At 51.6% G+C, this 20,223-nt stretch overlaps 2 protein-coding genes across 2 annotated transcripts in view; both read right to left on the bottom strand.

Annotated features, from left to right (window-relative positions):
* Positions 1-3,799, bottom strand: part of Col7a1 (collagen type VII alpha 1 chain) — a 31,036-nt gene extending 27,237 nt beyond the window's left edge. The window contains exons 1-12 of the mRNA XM_055629932.1: positions 3,712-3,799; positions 3,039-3,219; positions 2,329-2,488; positions 2,149-2,242; positions 1,897-2,058; positions 1,635-1,798; positions 1,429-1,558; positions 1,200-1,316; positions 798-944; positions 598-711; positions 368-517; positions 155-283 (exon numbers count right to left, since the gene is read on the bottom strand). Coding sequence (XP_055485907.1) covers positions 155-283; positions 368-517; positions 598-711; positions 798-944; positions 1,200-1,316; positions 1,429-1,558; positions 1,635-1,798; positions 1,897-2,058; positions 2,149-2,242; positions 2,329-2,488; positions 3,039-3,219; positions 3,712-3,799 — 1,636 coding nt within the window. The remainder of the gene's footprint in view (positions 1-154; positions 284-367; positions 518-597; positions 712-797; positions 945-1,199; positions 1,317-1,428; positions 1,559-1,634; positions 1,799-1,896; positions 2,059-2,148; positions 2,243-2,328; positions 2,489-3,038; positions 3,220-3,711) is intronic.
* A 3,461-nt stretch (positions 3,800-7,260) lies between these two features.
* Positions 7,261-19,679, bottom strand: LOC129693038 (cytochrome b-c1 complex subunit 1, mitochondrial). Its single transcript, XM_055629599.1, has 13 exons — positions 19,217-19,679; positions 18,839-18,979; positions 15,073-15,159; positions 13,184-13,313; positions 12,314-12,512; positions 11,739-11,818; positions 9,803-9,918; positions 9,476-9,619; positions 9,186-9,346; positions 8,980-9,065; positions 8,272-8,360; positions 7,895-7,970; positions 7,261-7,447 (listed from the first exon to the last, which is right to left on the bottom strand). The coding sequence occupies exons 1-13, from the start codon at positions 19,283-19,285 to the stop codon at positions 7,383-7,385; spliced, it is 1,443 nt and encodes a 480-aa protein (XP_055485574.1). The 5' UTR covers positions 19,286-19,679; the 3' UTR covers positions 7,261-7,382.
* Positions 19,680-20,223: the final 544 nt, after the last annotated feature.

Genomic DNA, 20,223 nt, shown 5'->3' with positions numbered 1-20,223 from the left:
AGAGGAGAGGAAAGGCAGACTGTGAGGTCATTCTGGGGTGGACAGTTGTCAGGATGTAGAGAGAAAGGAGGCTGCAGGAACCCAGCAGGAGGGGGAGAGAGCTGCAGGCTGGGACTCTGGAATAAGGGGACTCTCCTGGCTGCTTCCGCCTTACCCTGGGTGCTTCGTACAGTGACGCGGTACTCGGTGGCACTGGGGACTGGGTTCCAAGACACTCGCACCCGCTGCCCAGGCAGTTCTATGGCTTGTAAATTCATCAGCGGGCCCACCGGCTGCTCTGGCCCTGTGAGACCCGTGAGGGAGGACATTGTGAGGCTGACTAGAGCTGCTAGACTCTCCCAGTCACCTAGAGCGGCAGAGCCCTCACCAGTTGGAACCACGGTGGCAGGCGTGGCCACCTCACGGCCTTCCAGAACAGTGTAGAGGGTAAAGCGATACTCTGTGCCTGGCTGCAAACCATCCAACTGGTGCCGGGTCACATCAGAGGGCAGCTCCACCACATCTGGTGGCTCCGAGCCTGCAGGACGGCAGGACCAGGTTAGCTGAAGCCAAGCCCCAAGCCCTGCCTGCCTGCCTGGCTCCCCCACTTGCACTGACCGATCTCTCGACGCCACTCCAACCGGTAGCCGCGGGCCTCGGGCACCGAGTTCCAGGAAAGGAGGATAGATGTGGGGCCCAAGATGACGGGGCGCAGGGTCTGCTTAACAGAGTCTGCCCAGGGCACATAGATGTCAGTGGCCTCTGCACCCTGCCCCGCCTGCCCACCCCAGCCTGAAGAAGGGACCCAGGCTTCTCACCAGTTCGGGCAGTCAGAGAGGTGGCAGGCCCCACGCTGTGGCCAAATAGGGCGCTCACCGTCACCTCGTAGTCCGTGCCAGGCTCCAAGTGATATAAAAACACTGAGCCCTGTCCAGAGCTCAGGTCCTGCTGCTGGGTCACCCCATCTGGATGGGGTGAGGATGGGAGAGGGTTCAGTGCGTCCTTTTCTTTTCTTTCCAAGACAGGGTTTCTCTGTGTAGCCTTGGCTGTCCTGGACTCGATTTGTAAACCAGGCTAGCCTCAAACTCACAGACATCCTCCTGCCTCTGCCTCCCCGAGTGCTGGGATTACAGGTGTGCACCACTGAGCCCGACTTGTAGATCCTGGGGTCTTACAGATTCCAGAATCTATAATTTTGTCAGCCCACACCTCTCACTCACCACTGAGGTCCCGCCATGCTACACGGTAGCCAGTGGCACCTGGCACCCTCTTCCAGGCCACCAGGAGGCTGTGAGAGGTGCTGTTCTGGATACTCAGCTCTAGCCCTTCCTCAGCAGCTGGAGGGAGGAGGGGGAGGCCCCACCGGGGATCAGTAAAGCCAAAGGCAGGAAGGGGTTTGGGGGCTGGGCAGTTAGGAGAATGGGCTCAGGGGTTGACCACAGTGCTCACTGGTCCGAGCCGTCCCACTCACGGCTTCCCCGATGCTGTTGGCGTAGAGGGCGACCACAGTCACTTGATATTGAGTCAGGGGGCGGAGACCCTGTAGCCGGATGCTGGTCTCCCCAGCCGGGACATTCACCTGCCCAGGGTCAGATGTCATCTCAGAGAGCCCAGCCAAGCCCTTAGCAGCTCCCAGTCACTGCTGACATCCTTACCTCCTGTCGCTCACTCGGCAGGGGCTGTCCCAGCCCTGTCAGAGGAGCGTACTGAACCTTATAGCCAGTCACAGGGCCACTGGCCGCTGTCCACTGGACTCGCAAGGATTGGCTAGACGGCTCTGACAGCACCAGGTTCCGAGGCCCAGATGGAGTGTCATCTGCTGTGAATGGGGTTGGGGCAGTCTCGGGTCAGCACTCCCAGGCTGGGGAGAGGATGGGGACCCCTGGGCCGAGGCAGCCAGGATGGGCGGGAACTTACGAGGCAGGGCCACAGGAACACCGCCAGCAGTTGTGCACACCCTCCGCGAAATGAGGGGCAACAGTGTCCTCAAGATGCCGAAGTCATTGACGAAGAAGAAGAAGTCACTGGTTGGCTGTGAGGCAATACGCTTCAGCTCCTCGGGGTCGGCATTCTTGATTCCTGAAGGGGCGCCCAAACAGGGCTCAGCGGCTTTCACCTTCTCTGAACGGTCCCCACCCAACTGACCTGATCCCTTGGCTTGGTTCTCACCCACAGCAAACAGCTTGACTCCCCGCGCCTTCAATTTCTGGGCAGCTGTGTCCACTAAGTCCTGGGACTTCCCGTCTGTGATGAGGATGCAGACCTGGGATAGATGCCGAGAGCAGTCAGGGATGCCTTGGACATTTCTCTTGGGGGCACATGTGGAGGCACAGTGGGTTTAGGGAACACCTTGGGGATGCCAGGTCTTGTTAGATGCGGCAGGAAGACACGGTCAGAAACATGGTGAAGGGCGGCCCCCGTGCGAGTGTTGCCACCCTTATAGCTGAGTTCACGGACAGCGCGGATGGTGTCGCCTCCGGAGCTGAGTGCATCCAGACCGAATTCTGTCCTGAGGGGAGGAAATGAGGCAGCAAAAGGCGAGGGGTCATGATCTCTTCCAGCCCTGACCTCTGGGATGAGACCTCTTGAGAGCCCAGCCCTGGACCACTGAGGCTTCCGTGTCAATAGACTCCTTGGGTACTGCTTGGCATAGCAATGGTACTGAGCCCCAGCCTGAGGAGGCGACACAATTATCTGATTAAATAATTATAGGAAGAAGGGCCCAGTTACAGGATGGTGGACACTAGCCAAACAAAACCTTTCTGGTGAGCTGAAGGGCTCAGAGAGCCCAAACATGGAGCCTCTGACAGGAACCCAGCACCTGGAGCTCCTGGACTCCCCTCCCCCCATCCACATCAGAAAACAGAGTCACTCTGTCCCTCGACCCCTCACCCCAGGACACAGGTGTTTTAGGGAAGCAGCACTCTTTCAAGTTACCCCTTCAGAGGAGGTCTTGGCTAGTGCCTTTCTGGGCTCCCCAAAGCCTGTTTCTAGACTCTCTCCTGTCTGAGGAAGGGGTCCTGGGGCCTAAGGTCCTGCCTGGCCCCACGCCAGCTCACCGTGGGTCGTCACTGTACTGCACTGCGGCAAAGCGGACGCCCTGTGCGCTGGCTGCCCCAGAGAAAGGCAGCACCAGCCCCTCCAGGAATCCTCGCACTTCTCGGAAGTTGCTGCGGCCAATGGATGAAGAGCCGTCAAGTAAGAACACGATGTCAGCGGCATAAAGGCGTGTGCAGGTCACTGAAGCAGGGAGGAGAGTTGGCAACCTTTCCCGGAAATCCAGCCACCCTCCCCTAGGCACGGAGGTCCCCTGGGACTTGGGGACTGGGAGACAATAGGCCTCATCTGCGTATGTAAATGCAGCCCCAGGTAGGTGTGCGGCGGCGAGAGTTGGAGCAAGCCACAGCGGGGCTCAGAGCGGAGCCTCTCAGAGAGGGCTGAGGCACCACGGGGGAGGGTAAGTTGCGAGCTGGGGTGCAGCTCTGGGGCTGAGGGCAGCTTAGAGGGACTGCCGCCCGGTGGCAAAGGATTCAGTGTGCATCTAGGGTGCTAGAATTTGGGTGCCGATGGGATAGGAGGCAATCAGGAGAGCCCAGAGCGGAATTCAGGGAGTCTGGGAAGAATCAGAGGCATCCGCCAAGAGTCTGAAGGAGCCCTGGGTGGGAAGGTGTCAGGGATAAAGTTTGGGTAGATGCATGGGTGCCAGGGTGCCGAGCCCGGCAATGTGCCCACCTCTCTCTCTGGTCTGGGCCCACACTCCAGGCGCCCCCACCAGGACCTCGGCAGCGCAGAGCGCAGCGACCAGGAGCCGCAGCCTCATCCTGGGTGATAGAAACCATCAGCCGGGACCCCGGCCTCTGCCCCTCGTCTCCCGAGCCTTTGGCGGGAGGAAACCCACTGGCCCCCATCCCGAGTCCTAGTCTTGCCTGAGCGTCAGCCTGCTCCCGCCGCCGCCGCAGCAAGTCCCGCCGGCACACAGGAGAAAAGTCCCTGATCCCGGGAGGCGGAGCAGCAGGCGGGGACCAGGCGGCCCGCCCTCACCCACCTCCCCAGAGGTCGCTTCCCCCACCCCACTTCTCCCGGGATTTAAGATATGACACATTTAAGGCCAAGGCTCCGTCCCATGGCTTCTGGGAATCACCCAGGTTTTTGACAGATGCTGAGAGAGAACCCCCAACCTCTTTTAGGGTTACAAGCCTTGACTGCAACATTGTCACTCATTTTAGTTGGAGTGACAATGAAGTCATTGCTGCTCTCTGAAATGTGGACAGGTCTCTGCAGACCATAGGGGTAGCAGCCCGATGTAGGACATATTGCAGCTGGAGCTGACTCACCCCAAGCCGGTGGGGGTGCCCAGACAAGGCCTCAGGCCATAGGTCCTGACAAACGCAAATCCTGTGAATCAGCCATGCTTCTGTCTGGTGGACCTCCTGTGCCACACCCTAACCTTTATGACCAGCAGAGCAGCCCCCAGCAAATGAGAAACACTGGGACTACCTTAGGGACCCTAAGATCTCCCTGGGCTGGATCTAAGCAATACATTCCTGCTTTGGAAAATACCTGTGTCGTGCTTATTATTGTCCAATCCAAAGCCCCTCACTCCCTACTATGTTTTCAACCAGCCCTAGACAGATGCCATCCAGCTGTGTTTGTGGAGAGGGAGGGTTGTCCATATGTGGAGGGGTGGACCACCCATGCTGACAGCTCATCTCTCAGGAATCCCCCTCCTGATGCCCATGTTCTCATTAGCAGGGACCATCCATGATTCAGGCCAGGTTCCCCACCTACTTCCCTTCATTCTGGCCTGCCGGAATCCCCTCCTCCACCCTACTCTTGTAGACCCTTTTTACTCAATTCCCCGACTAAGCCGGGGGTGAGCCTATGACCATTTCCTTTCCTCATTGTCTCAAGGTATCTAACTTTCCCCTTTCTAACTGACCCCCTCTCAATCCTCCACATGGACAGTCATTCCCTATCCCCATGCACAAGCCCACTTTCCTAATGAGGTCTTTGGTTATACATGTATGTTTAGTGGGTGACATTAAGACAGCCCTAAGAAAACTCGACCCCATATGGGCCATCCCCTTTGTTTTCTAGCCAGTCCTGTATAGTCCAGCACAGCACAGAAAGGATGTCTTCATTCACCATTGCTGCTGGGCTGCTTCTCATATGCCTGGTCCTGCAATCACGTTCAGGTCCACAGGCTAAGTGAAAAGATGTTTCCATTGGGCCTGCCCAGGGCTGAGAGTTTTCTAGCATGGCCAAACCTCAGGGTGCCCAGGACCATCCACCATTTCCCTGTGGTCAGGAAAACTGCAGCGTCCCTTGTTACTGAAGACTCCCATTCCCAGGACCCTCCCAGGACCCAGTGCTGTGTCTTCACAGATCCTGGAAACTTTTCCCAATATCAGGGTCTCCTTGGCAGTGTCCCAAGCCTCCCGTCCCTAGGAGGTATGCTCCTGATGAGGGCAGTAGAGAACTGGGCAAGACAAAGATGGCATATACAGTATGGACATACATGTACATGTGGGCTTGGCCTTTAGGGAAGATAGGAGGCCCAACTTAAAAGTATTGGCATCAAAGCAAACCTCACCAGGCCTGGGGTGCCCCTCAACTAAAGACTCAGTGCAGGGTCAAGGGATGGGACTGAGAAGGCTGAAGGCTGGAGATGACTAGGTCAATAGCAGCCAGAAGTTTCATGAACAGGGTGTGGCCCTCTAAGGCTTTGCCTGCAGCACCCTGGCAAGTTTGCAGCATTATTGACAATACAGGAGACCTTTGTCTACCTGCACCTCTTCCATCAAGGCAGTGGAGTCCCCAGAGTGACCTTTCCCCTTATGCTTCCCTGGCTTCAGTCATGTTTAGCCAGATGGCACCAGGGTCCACATGCTACAGTACCTCCAATACCTCCAAACTCCTCACCCCAACTGGGCAGACTGTCCTCTGATCCACCCTTCCCTCTGCCTCTCTCTATATACTGGGAATATGGCCTGCTTGTACTTTCACGTCTCCCAATGGCCCCGATCATAACCAGGCTCTTGTGGACTGCCACAGAAACACAGCCCCAGTCCCCATGCTAATTCACAGCTCCTACCTACCAAGTTATTTCTCTTCTCAATCGCCAGCAGGGCACCTGCCTGACGTTTCTGGAGAAAAGGTGAAATAAATGTGAGGAATCCAAGTCCCAGCAGCTCCAGCTCTCTCATGCCCAGCATATTTGTAGGTCAGACACAGGCTTAGAAGTCAGATCTACCATGAGTGCAATACATTAGGCACTTGTTCCCTGACCTGCTCCATCTCCACACAAAACCAGGGTTGGACCCATCTGAGTTGTGTTACCAGCAGTTTCCTTCCAGATGGTCACACAGAAGGATGACCTACCCTAACAACTTACAGCCTAAGAGCCAAGGCTTGTTTGGCTATTTTCACAAGAGGGTGTTGGGAAGACCTCTGAATAGCCCGTCTCAACAAACTGTCCAGAATCCTGCTCACACTCCTTCAAAATGCTCAGGCCTCCTCAGGGATCTCATTGAAGCCTGGGGAATACAGGAACTGAGGCCCACCAGCCCACACTTTTCCCAGAGGGGTAGCAGAAGGAAAAAGCAGCTCGGAGTTTCCTTAGGTGAGGGTTAGGTCCTGGCTGCCTCTAGAAAATGGGGAAGGGATCTCTAGGACAACTCAGGACTTGCCTAGGACAGACCTAGAGGAGGGAGTGGGCTTGGGCCCCACTGAGCTCAGGGCTATTCTTGGAGCCTGAGTCAGCGGCAAATAGCGGCAAAGGATTCTTGCCTTGCCTGTCCAGACAGCAGTTAGAAAGCAAATCAGAACATTGTGCCCCAGGCTATCCTCTCTATAACCCACAGTAAACAGAAGCAGCTTCCTCTGGGACACAGTGGCCCCTCCTAGTCCATCCCAGCAAACAGAGGGCACCACAGGGTGGCTCTGTACAGTCTTCAGTGAAGGGTTTCCCACATAAGCTCCTAGTTTCCACACTGGGACCTCAAAAGGGCACAGGCTGGGCCTGTAGTTTCCATGAACTCCCACATCCCATTCCTGGGACAGGCTCACTGAGGAATGTCCCCATGTAGCTGAGTGGAAACATCTGGGCAAACTCCCTACAAGCATCAAAGGCTTCCGGCCTCTGGTGCAGCCTCCATGCTTGCCCCTGGCTGAGGACACAAGAGACTAGGGGAAGGCGGAAGGATTCAGAGGCTGTAGAATGTGAGGGAAGTCTTTGCTGCCAACGGATTCTATGCCAATAGTAAAGAAAGGACAACACAATTCTCAATAGGACTTTATTGGTGGTAACTGGCTGCAAGCGTCTAAGCAGCAGGAGTGGTGTTTGTGGCAGGGACCCCCAGTCCCTGGCCCCACCCTCTTGCCTGCCTGCACAGACTTCTTGCCTAGAAGCGCAGCCAGAACATGCCGCTACGGATCCGGTTGTAGTCTGAAAGCTGCTCAATGGGGCCTGTGGGGATAGGGTGGGGAGTCAGGGTGGAGTGCCTGGCCTGCACAGGGACACCTGGCCCTGCGCCACTCCCAGCTCAGAGTGGCTGCCCAGAGCAGCACAAGACAGGCTTTGAGTGCAAGAGGGAAGAGCGCATTCTCCAGGGTGCAGAGCCTGTCCTTTCACGCTCTGGCCCTGGCAGCCCCACCCCACATGCAGGGTACCTGTTACCTGGTGGGCTGGGGGGGGGGGGGGAGGTGGGGTATTAATGGAAGTAGCTTGGCAGGGAGTCGGGGAACCGTTTGGACATGTTTTCTGAAAAAGAACTCCCTGGCAGCCGGGTTACTAAAGAGAGCCTCAACTTCCTCCTCGAAGTGTAAGCTGGGAATGGGGGAACAGAGGCGGGAGGGGAGGCCAAGATAATGGCCTGGAGAGAGTGACCACAGGCAGGCCTTCCAGACTACTTACCATATCCAGCCACTGCTGGACACTGGTCATAAAAGTACTTGGAGCAAATGTCACGCAGCATGTGAGCATCCACCTCCTGTAGGGGGAAGCAGAGAGAGCTGTGAATGACAGCCACTGGGCACTCCCAGCCAGCACTTTCTTGAGTTGGCCCACACCTTCTGGAGCTGTTCCTCTATCCCAAAGGTTGCCTATGCGGGGTTCTCCCCATGTCCCCCAACATCAGGACCTCTATGATTAACTCCACCCCTGCAAGTGGCAGCTGCCTTGGATAACAGACACGTTTATGGGAGCATTTTTTGTTATATCAGATTTCAACTCCAACGCTGCAGAGGCCCTCTAGCCTAAGGCTCCAGACTCTCTTCCAGGGCTCCAATTACCGCAATCCGGCTCTCCCACTCAGCCAGAGGGATGCGGCGGCCGTAAGTCAGGAGGCTGCGACCAATGTCTTCACACACTGGGGTGGTGCCTTCAAGGGAAGGGGAAAAGTTTAAAGGTCTGCACAGTCCAATCCTGAACCCACAAAGACTCTAGGACCAGGCTCTGGCCCCAGATTACAACCTTTATTTCCACAGCAACCTGCTACAACAACAGTAGTGGCCTACTGACCTGGGCTACCTCCATTTGTACCTGAAGCTCCAAATACCTGCATATGGGATGGCAGGGTAGGTGTGGCCTTAGGTAGGGGTGGCCTTAAAGTCTTCTTTTCCTCTCCCTCCTATTGTCCTGTTTTCTTTTAAGGCAAAACCTTGCTCTGTAGCCTCTGCTGGCCTAGAATTTGCTATGTAGACCAGGCTGGCCTCTCTAACTCAAAATCTGCTTGCCCCTGCCTCCAGAGTGCTGGGATAAAGGCGTGTGCTGCCTTGCCCAGCCTCTCTTTTTAAGACATGGTCTCATGTACTATCCTCAGGCCCTGAACTATGTAGCTAAGGATAAACGTGACCTTCTAATCTTCCTGGCTTATCTCCCAAATTCAGGAACTGTAAATGTGAAATACCATACATGGCCAAGGTTCTCCTTTCTAACCCTGGCCACACTATAGCCTGAGTCACTGTGGGCACCCCTCTCTCCAGGGAGGCAGGACTCACCGTCCAGATGAGATACTAAGGCATTCCTGAGGATGTTTTTGCCCCGAATCACCTCACTCTCTGTAGCACTGGTGCACAGGCGCATCCTAAAGCAGGTGGGAGTTTGAAATGATGGTCATTCTGGGAGACAGAGTGTTGTCCCTTAGCCTCCTACTATCCTGGCCAAACACCCCCATCTCACGAAGCAATACTGAGCTGACACTCACCACTGGCCTTGCAGGAAGAAGATCATGTCATCAATGTTCATTCGATCACAGACAAAGTGTGCACCCAGCAACCCAGTATCAGAGTAAGAGATGTTGAAGGTCTGAAAACTCTGGCAAAGCTTGTTAGTTACAGCCACGGAAGCCAGTGGGCTGGACAGGTGCTGCCAGAAACAAGGATCAAAAGTACCCCTCATATCTGTGGCACATAACCTAAGCTTCACAGCTCTTCAGACAACCCAGCACCCTCTCCTCCCTGAGGGCAAGTTGCCATGCCTGTTCCTGGCACTCACCACTCCACCACCGTAAGTGCAGTCATAGTGGCCTATGATGGCATTGGCCACTTGGAGGGCTACATTGTCTGGGTTATCCCAGGCAGGTCCCTCTACTGCAATGGCCACATGGGCCAAAGGCAGGGCATCATCGCGATGGCGGATCTGAAAGAATACATGTCAAGGATGAGAGGCAACCAGACCTCCTGGGCAAACAGAAAGGATGGGAAATGCTGGACCCTCTGGCCAATTCCCGAGGACAAAGACACCACAAAGACAACCACACACACAAGGGTCCTCCCAGAGGTCCCCAGCTCAGAACACCAACCCCGCAACCAGGCAGCACACCTCACTGCCAGTGAAGCGACACGGAGCTAGAACAGGTACGGCATCTTCTTCATACTCCCGAGAGATGCTGCTGAAGTACTTCTGGGCGAGGTCGAGCAGCTGCCCGTGTTCCAACCCTGTGGGGAACAGAGCGCTGTTAGTGGCTGCCCAGAGTCCCCGCACTGGTGGGAGGAAGTCAGACAGAAGCAGACTTCCACGTCCTGTCTCAGTGAAAACATGCCATTAGAACAGGCTGAGGGAAAAGGAGGGCCATTGACAGGGCTGTCTCAAAGACACGATAGGCTCCGCAGAGCAAAAGAGCGGAGATGGCTCAGCAGTTAAGAACACTGTTCTTGCAGACCAGGGGCTGGTTCCTAACACCCACATGGCAGTTTACAAGCATCTACAACTCCAGTTGGAGATCTGATGCCCTCTTCTGACCTCTGTGAACACCAGGCACATGTGGTACACAGACATACAGGCAGGCAAGACACTCATACACATAAATATATCTTTTAGAAATTATATTTGAGTGGTTAGAGCTCTTGCTTTAGGTCCAATCTCAGCACCACAAATAAGAGTGGGGCTGAAGAGAAGGCACAGCAGTTAAGTGTCTTCCTGTTCTTCAAGAGGACCTGAGTTCAGGTCCCAGCACCAACGTCAGGTAGCTCAGAACTCCAAGTAACTCACTCCAGGGGATCTAACCATCTTCTGGCCTCCACGAGCACCTATATGCCTGTGGCATACATACACAGAAATACACAGTCACATACACAAAAAGCAAGGAAAGGCAGCTGTTGCCAAATCTGATGACTTTAAGTTTGCTCTCTGCGACCTACATGGTAGAAGGAAAGAACCAACTCCCACAAGTTGTCCTCGGATGTCCACACACAATTCACACATACTACACACACACACACACACACACACACACAGAGAGAGAGAGAGAGAGAGAGACCAAACACATAAATACAATAAAAAAGTAAATTAAAAAAATGGACAAAAAAGGCAATGGTCTGTCATATGACGCAAGTACTGATTCTCACCCCAGATGCATCATCTCACCTGCATGAGGGAACTGGCATGCCCTGAGCCCAGGGCTACATGGCTGCTTTGTCCTTCCCTCAAGCTCTATCACACAGACATGGCTGATGGCCCTGAAGGAGGTGCTCCTGCAGGCCAAGATTCACCCTGGAGCCTGGACAGCTGAGGCTGAGTACAAGTAACATCAGCCATGCCTTAGAGCAGGACTCTGTGCCAGATGCCTTGTATCCTTCTGAAGCCCGAGGGCACACCTTGACAGGTGAGCACCATGAGAGGACAGCCTGTCCTAACCCTGCTAAGACTCCCCTTGCTCCTGCTGTCTCCCACTGGGTCCCTGTCACACCGTCCTAATTAGCCTGCCTTCCTCTGACCCCATCCAGCAGCAGAGCAAGCCTTAGAGTAATAGCAGGCCACCTTTCCCTTGGCCTGCGTTCCCCACTGACAACTACTACCTTTCAGAAATTTGTTTGAGTGACACGTGCTCTCCACATAGCTCTAAGTGTAAGCTCCCACTAAAACTTCTGCTGTAATTCTGTGCCTCTCTTCTAGGGTGGCCCCAGTCACCAGCACGTGCACATTATCACACAGGCAGCGTCTCTGGTACCCACTGGCAAGGCTCTAAAGAATAAGCCCATATGTCTTTCACTGGCCCACAAACAGGGTATTCTAGGCCTAGGTGAGGTCTAGGCAGGAGCTGGCAGCCAAACTGAGGCACGTACTACAGTAGGAGCAGCCTTGTGTGGCCAGGTCCAGTGGTAGCAGCAGAATGGGCTCCTGTTCCATCTTAAAGCATAGAAGAATCACATACCTCAACGTCAGGACAAGAACAGAGTCCCCTGGAGTCAGAGGACTGAGGCATGGATAAGCAAGATGTGGGTCACCTGTCCAGGGCTTCAGCAAGCCCATCACTCACCTCCAGCTGCAGCCAGCACCATTCGAGGAGCTTTATAATGCCTCTTGAGGTAGTCGGTCAAGTCTGCACGTGACAGCCTCCTGCAAGACATGCAGCCAGGTCAACTCCTCTTACTCCACAGCAGGCTGAGTCACACAAAATGTAGCTGACAAGAGGCAAGGTGTCTCTGAAGAGCAGGCTTTAACACACCCGTCTCAATTCCTTCTCTGTCACCTATTTCAGATGACCCAGAGGGCAACACACTGAGGAAGGTGAGAACAGACGCTGGGCTTTGACGGGGGCACCAGGTTCCTGCTGCTGCACACTCCTCATGGCACACTCCCCACCAGAGGACAAGTGGTATACAGAAGGACACCTCAATGTTCCCTTCCCTAGACTGTCAGGACATGCATAGAAAGATGTCCTAAACAGAGTCCAAGATTCAAGTGAAGGGCCCAGAGCTAACAAGACCATAGAACAATTCAATTCAAAGTGATAAAATTAGAAAACCAAATAACACAGGCAGCAGACAGCCTGAAGAGTATGTGGCTGATGGGGCATGCATTATTTCACAGTCTCAACCAGCTCTCTCTCACCTGACATTCTCACTGGGTCCCTCTACAGCCTGGGCTAGAGGTGTGCCCTGGAATGCTGTGGCATGCAGGTAATCAAAGACCACATTCTGCATAGACGCATCATTTTCCTGCATCTCTCGCAAGATCACGTCTCGTTCCTTCTCAATCTGCGAGTCTTCCAGACTGCAGTTCTGTACAATATCTGCCAGGAGCTCCACAGCTGGACATGGGAAGGATGTGTTAACGGAGAGGTGGTGCACACCCCTAATTCTAGCATTCAGGAAGCCAGGGTAGGAGGATTACTAAGGGCTCAAGGACAGTCAGGGCTACACAGTGAGTTCAAAGCCAACTTGGGCTACATAATGGGATGCTGTCTCAAAAACTTTAGCACTGAGTCAGTGAATAAGGGCATTTACCATTAGCCTAATGATCTGAGTTTGAGTGCCAGAACCCACACGGCAGAAAGGACTCCTTCAAGTTACCCTCTGACCAAACATACACCTCCACACACATATACAATTTAAAGGTTTAAAAAATGACTTATTTACAGATAACAACAGCATGAAATCTCTAAGCCTCAGTGGTTAAGAGCACTGTCTGCTCTTCCAAAGAACCTGTGTTCAATTCCCAGCATCCACATGGCAGCTTACAACTGTCTGTAATGCCAATTTCAAGAGATCGGATACCTTTACACTAATGAACATATAATTTTTTAAAAATTCCTAAGCCTGGCATTTCCCACTGTTGTATACACTTGAATTAGGTGCTTTGTAACAGGGCCAGAGCCCCTGGGTAAGTCTGGCTCTAGGAAAGTCCTGCAGCTCTAGGGAGCCTGACTTCTGCATCCCTCAACACCTGCCCTCTGTGTTCACGCCTTCCTCCAGCTGTTACCTTTTGGCAGGTCGTTGGCCAGCGCCTTGATGAGATAAGCAGTGTGCTCCCGAGTGCTGTAGGCATTAAGATGTGCCCCCATACTCTCTATCTCCTTCTCCAAGGCACTGCCAGGCCGATTCTTTGTTCCCTGGAATAAGACACCAAGAGGACCAATCAGAGGCTGAAGAGATAGCTCAAAGGTTAACAGTACTTGCTGCACTTGCTGAGGATCTAGGTTCAATTCCCAGCACCCATATATTAGCCCACAACCATCTATAACCCCAGCCAAGAGATCAAATAGGTAAATACATGGTACATATTAAAAAAAGAAAAAAAGGGGGGGGGGAAGAACACTAATCAGGAGTCACTGAGTACAGGATCCTGCCTTCAAAGGTTGAAACCCCAGCACACACCTCCCCCAGCAGTCTGTATGCATGCATCACATCATGTAGGCCCTCAGCTGAGTGAGCGCAGCACCGGCCAAAGGATGGAGAACAGTATGGCTGCAGCAAGTGTTGCCTAATAGCCAGAGTTCACCCAAAAGCCTAACTTTTCCAGTATCCCATGTCCCCTTACTGACAGCCATGGTTCAAGTGACTTATTCTCCCACCCAGGGTATTCACTCATGTATGTTAGCAGCCGCTTCTGTGCATGTAAGGCATGTAACTGTCTCATTGTACTACCTCATGGCACACACACTCAAATGTACAAAAACACACCTGCAACTGGCATGGTAGCACATGCCTTTAATCCCAGCACTCAGGGAGGTAGAGGCAGGCAGATGACTTTTGAGTTGGAGGACAACCAGTTCTACACAGAGAAACCCTGTCTCAGAAAAACCAAAAACCAAACCAAATCAAAAACCAAAACCAAAACAACAAAAAAACCCACACCTGCGTATCTGTGACAACATAAGTGGCTGGTTTGTTGATTCTGGCTCCATATCCCACCCACACCACAGACTTGCCTCCACTTTTGTGTTGTTGTTGTTTGAGACAGGGTGTCTCTGTGTAGCCCTGGCTGCCCTGGACTCACTCTGGAGACAGGCTGGCCTCGAACTCACATCGACCTGCTGTCTCCGCCTCCCTGAGTGCTGGGATTAAAGGTGTGCACCACACCCAGTTACTTGCCTCAATTTTTTTGCCACTTACAAACAAAGTGATGTATGTAATCTACTAGTGTGCGACATTACAAGCAAGAAAACATGGCCATGCCTGCAAACTTGTTATTTAATATACATGCATACATGTGCAAGTTCATTAAGTTCCTATGTACAAAGGCATGTGACAAGCCTAGTGCGATCGTTAGTCTTAACCATCACCTTGACAAAACCTGGAATCACTGGGCAGTCTTTTTTATTTATTTCTATGTGCACTGATGCTTTGTCTCCATGTGTGAGGGTACTGAAGCCTCTGTAACTAGAGTTACAGATAGTTGTAAGTTGCCATGTAGGTATTGAGAATTGAACTGGGTCCTCTGGAAGAGCAACCAGTGCTCTTAAGCTCTGAGTCATCTCTCCAACCCTCACTGGAGAGATTCTCAATGAGGGATTATCTAATCAAGTTGGTCTGTGGCCATCACCATTCTCTAGGGAGCATAGCAACACGCAAGCAGTATCCTTCGTCTAATCCTCTCTGCTCTTGACTGTGGATGTGATGTGATTAGCTGTTCCAAGCCTCTGCCACTGTCTTTCCCTCCTGTGAAAGACTGCAACCTGGGGGTGGAGGTAGGACCTCACACAGGGCTCATCAGATAGGCACTCACTTAGAAAAAAACTTGCTCCTTCCAGAAGGGTAGACAGAGATTATGCCCTAAAAGATTCACAATCAGGAGACTAGCTTTTCAAACTTTGGCCTTCTGGATAGGTGCCCTAATCTGCCAGAAAACATGGACTTCACAAGACTTACCTTGAAAGCCATATGTTCCAAAAAGTATCCTGCTCCATTGTTCTTCTCAGTCTCATAACGGCTGCCAGCATCAAGCCACACCCCCACCTGGACAAGAAACGACCAAATCAGCCTAGTTCCCAGTCCCAGAACATCCTGAGTAACTCAGCATGGGTTTTCATGTAAGTCCTCAGCGTTGGTATGCTCCATTAAGAACCCAACAATCAGAGAGACAGGAGGGCCCACAGACAGGGAAGGTACCAAGTAACTAATCACACTGCCTCACCTCTTACCTGCCCTATTCCCTCATGGGTTATCAAAAACATCCAAGAACATTTTTGGTGTTTATCTTTGAGACACTGTCATGCTCTGAAGCCTAACTGGCCTTGAAATCACAGAAATTCCCCCTGCTGTATTCTCAGCTGTGCCCATTTATTTGGCTCCATAAACTGTAATTTTTAGTTAATTCTATTTTCTTCTCTACATGAAGCCTATCATTTGCAGACAGCAGTTTATTTTCTACATTCTAAGAATCATATGCAAGCTAAGTGAGATATCTGTCACACATCTGTAATTCCAGCATTCTGGAAGGCAGAAAAGAGTTCAAGGCTAGCCTATGCAACATAGCAAAACCCGGTCTCAAAAAAGACAAAACTTTACCCCTTGCCTTTGTTCTGATGGTTTTATTTTTTCATCAGGGGAGGAAGCTATTGGCTTAAATATTTTGCATTTCATCAAGGTAATATTGAAGCAGATTCAGGGCCAGCCAGGATCACATAGTGAGACCCTGTCTCAAAAACAAAGAGAAGGTAACTTTCACAGTGAGACTCTGTAATGGTTCAGTAACTTTTTGACACGTATCACACCATGTTGCTAGGCTGGTCCTGAACTTCTGGGTTGAAGCAATCTTGACTTCTCAAATACCTGGGACAATAGGCACATGCCACTGTGCCTATCTTTATTAACACTTAATTATATTTCAGTAGTGGGGACTAAATGAAAAGCCTCATGACTTATTAGCAATTACTTTACCACGGATGCACATCACCAGACAGACCTAAAATAAATTTTAGGTTCTTATATGTAACATATTAAATACCAGGTGTCCTCCTACCACCCAATTAAGTGTCTTTTTAAATATGGATGTTTGTGAGAGGGTGTCATATAGCTCGGACTGGCCTTGGAATTCATTCTGTAGCTGAAGATGGCCTTGAATTCTGGATCCTCCTACCCTCACCCCTCAAGTGACAGAATTACAGGCATGCAAGAATGATAAACAGCCTCCTCATGTGCTGAGAAACATACTACTTACCCACATAGTCGAGCTTTTTATTATTTAGTCACTTGAGTTTTTCACATACTTTGCAAACAGATGTTGATACACCATTCTGCATGCATTTTACTTTGTGTGTGGATATATGTGCACCTGTGTGTAGGTGCAGGAGCCTGTGGGCAAATGGTGGCCAGAAGGGACACCATATCCTTCAAAGCTAGAGTTGCAGGCTTTTGCAGGACTCCCAGCTCATCACCTGGGTGCTGGAATAATACTCCTGTTCTCATCATTGTACAGTCAGTGTCTTTAACCACTGAGCCATCTTTCTAGCCCCAAAAATTCACCTTAAATCTATTTAATCCACACTATCCTTTGACTTTTAGCTAACAAAGCACAATCATAGCGTCTCAGAGTCTGTGGAATACAACAGGATTTATTAAGCTTTATTAGTGGGTTCTGAGGCTGTTCATATTGGTTCTGCGTAGCAAGGAAATTACCTCCTACCATGTCATGTGTTTAGTAACAATTTCTATCACAGGACACTGTTCCTGGAAAACTGACAGACTCAGCCAACAAAAACAAACAGCCGTAACCAGGCAGTGGTGGCACACACCTTCAAGCACAACATCTGGGAGGCAGAGGCAGGCAGACCTAGTTTGAGGCTAGCCTGGTCTACAAAGTGAGTGCCAGGGCAGCCTGGGCTACACAGAGAAAACCTGTCTTGAAAAACAACACTTTAGCCCTACTAAATGTGTTGGGAGGATTGACTCTTGGGAGTTTTCTCAAACACCTAGTAAAGATTTCAATCTTTGACTCTATTTTGAGGGTTCTTGACTTCTACATTTACTGTTTTACATTTGTGAGTACTTTGTCTGCATGTATGTACACATTATGATGTATGTGCCTAGTGCCTGTGGAGGTCAAAAAAGAGAGCAGGATCCCATGGGACTGGAGTTATAGATGGGTGTGAGCCAGTGTGGGTGCTCAGAATCAAACCCAGGTCTTCTGAAAGAGCACAAGAACTATAAACCAGAGTCAATTCTCCAGCCAAATTTGCAATTTTAAATAAAATATGTTGTGTGTGTGTATTCCAATGTATGCACATACACAGGGAGACTAGAAGTGGGGAAGGCCAGAAGGTGTCAGATCTCCTGGAGCTAGAGTTACAGGTGCTTGGAAGCGGGAAACTGAAAGCTGGTCCTCTGCAAGAGCAACCAGCCCTCTTAACCACAGAGCAATCCAGCAGATTCCAGATTTGCAACTATTTTGGGGTAATCATCTAATTCACTGTAGTCTTCAAAAGCATGTTTGTTCCTTCCTTCAGTGCTGTGTATCAAGCTCAGGGCTTTACACCCCGTAGGCAAAGGCTCCATCCCAGGTACATTCCCAGTCTTCCAGAGGCATTTATTTCTTGTGTGTACGTGTAGCATATGTTTATGTGTGTGTGTGTGCGCGCGCGCGCACGCACGCATGCACGCACACTCCACCATACAAACTTCTATGGAGGGTGGAGGAAATTGCATGTTTTCCCTTATTACTCTCCACCTTGGTTTGTTTTCTGGGTTTTTTGTTTGTTTTTTTTTTTTTAAGATTTTTATTTTGAGCTAGGCATTGGAGGTGCATGCCTTTAATCCCAGAGCTTAGGAGGCAAGAGCAGGCAGATCTGGGTTGGAGGCCAGCCTGGTCTGCAGAGTTCCAGGCCAGCCAAGGCTACAAAGAGAAACCCTGTCTTGAAAAAATGGGGAAGGGGGGAAAGATCTTTATTTTTAAAATACGTGTATGTGGGATGGTGAGATGGTGTAGAGGTTAAGAGCTCTGGCTGCTCTTCCACAGGACCCAGGTTCAATTCCCAGTAACCAATAGCTGACAGCCACCTGTAACTCCAGGTCCAGGGGATCTGATGTCCTCTTCATGCCTCTGTGGGCATCATGTACACACATGGTACACATACATACATGTGGATAAACCACTCATACAATGAAAAATAAAAATCAGACAAGACACACTAGTCTCCACCCTCCTCAGTAGTGGTTAAACCCAAATCACCACATTGGGGATCCAAATTCAGGTCCTCATGCTTTGGTCACAAGCTCTTTACTCACTGAGCTATCTTCCTGGCCCTGGCGAGGCATTTCTTGCAGTACATTTCTGGTTTAGCCTACAGATTACATAGCCTAGGTGGGAAGTCTAGTAGATCTGGATGCCTTTTGTAAACCACCTGAAGTCTCAGTCTCTCTGTGTCTGTCTGTCTCTCTTCATTGAAAGACAATAGTCTCTTTTCTCTTGCGGGTGGAAAAAGAAGCTGGAAAAGAATTTAGCCCGGTCCTGGGTAAGCATCGTAATGCTGGCTGGCCGGCTGCCGCTGTGAAGTTAAGGCAGGGTTGAAGTCAGGTACAGCGACAAACCCGGCAGTAAGCCAGTCTCCACCCAACACATAGAAGACTGGAGCCCAAGGTCACATCCCAGCCTGGGAAAACACAGCGGGCCCCATCTAGAGGGCTGGCGACCACTCACCGTGCAGGTAGGATGCTCGGACTTCTCCGAGGCCACACGCAGCCCGTTGTCCAACACGCTAACCTGTGTCTCCGGCACGCTCTGGAGGGCCTGGGCGAAGGTTGCTGTACCCCGCAAGGCAGGTGGCCTCAGCAGGGCCGGCTAACAGAAGAAAGCGACCACAGTAAGAACTGCTCTCCAAGCCTCCGGCAGTGGGACCCCGGCTCTCACGCCCAAGCCCGAGCCCGAGCACAACCCCATCCCCGCCCTCCACCGTGACCTTCCCACGGCCTGACCCCGCGACCTCTCCACTCCGACCCGCCACTGCTGACAGCCTGCTCCTCATTTGTGTGAAGATGCCCTGAGCCCTGCAGCCCAACGTCCTCGCCGCCACCTCACCGAGCGGCGGGTGCGAAGCAACACTTGCGTCCCGGAACAGGCCGCCCGGCAAACTGCGGACGCCGCCATCTTCTGACTCCCGTCAGCCTAAAGCCGCGCCACGCATGCGCGGAACCGGGAAGGCGGAGTCTGAGGCGCAGGCGCTATAAGGCAGACTTGGCGCTCGGTCGCCCCCTAGCGGGCACCAGGTCCATTCATGAGATTTACTCGCCCGTTTCGACCTTTGGTTGGTCCAAGCGCCTCTGAGAGCTTCCGTCCGTCGGACTGTCCAGCAGCCTGCCGCCAGCGCTCCGACGGGGGAGACGGCGACGGTGTGCGCTGTTTCTGTCCAACTGCAGGAGCGCGGAATGCACCGCACGCCGACAGCCGCGAGAGGCCTGGGGCGCAGCGCGCGCTTCTCAAGCCCAAGGGTTGAAGCACCTGCCTGTTTGTGCTGCCCCAGGGGGACAAGGTGACCACTGCAGTTAGTTTAAAAGAATAAAATATATGTTTAAATGGTTGACTGAAAGACGTTTAATAATATATTACCAAAGTAGTATTGAAGTCAGCACTTGGGAAATGGAGGCACAGAGAAAGGTCACTGGTTGTGTAAGACAGCCTCTCCAAAATGTAAAAATAAAAGTGTGGATGAAAAAAAGGAACAATGTAAAGGTTAGTTTGTGAAATAGGAATCCTTTTTAGGAAAACAAATACTAAACAACAACAACAAAAAGTCTTTGTTGTTATCTTTTCAAAATGTTCAGACAAAAGGTACTTAGTATTATTGAGATTTGGTGGACCAAAATTATAATTTCGAGAGGAAAATAAAGTGAAACAGAAAATTTTAAATTGCTGGATCTGGTAGCAAAAACCTTTAATCAAGAGGCAGGGGCAAATAGATCTTTTGAGCTCCAAGCTAGCCTGGTATACATTACTAGTGAGCCAAAGTTACATTGTGAGAGCCTGTCTCAAACAAACAAACAAGCAAACAGACACAAACCTGAGTTACCTGCTTTCTTTTCTTTCAG

This window comes from Psammomys obesus, unplaced genomic scaffold (assembly GCF_907164565.1).
Source record: "Psammomys obesus unplaced genomic scaffold, mPsaObe1.curated_primary_1811, whole genome shotgun sequence".
NCBI classification, from domain to species: Eukaryota; Metazoa; Chordata; class Mammalia; order Rodentia; family Muridae; genus Psammomys; species Psammomys obesus.
This window is presented reverse-complemented; position numbering and strand designations above follow the sequence as displayed.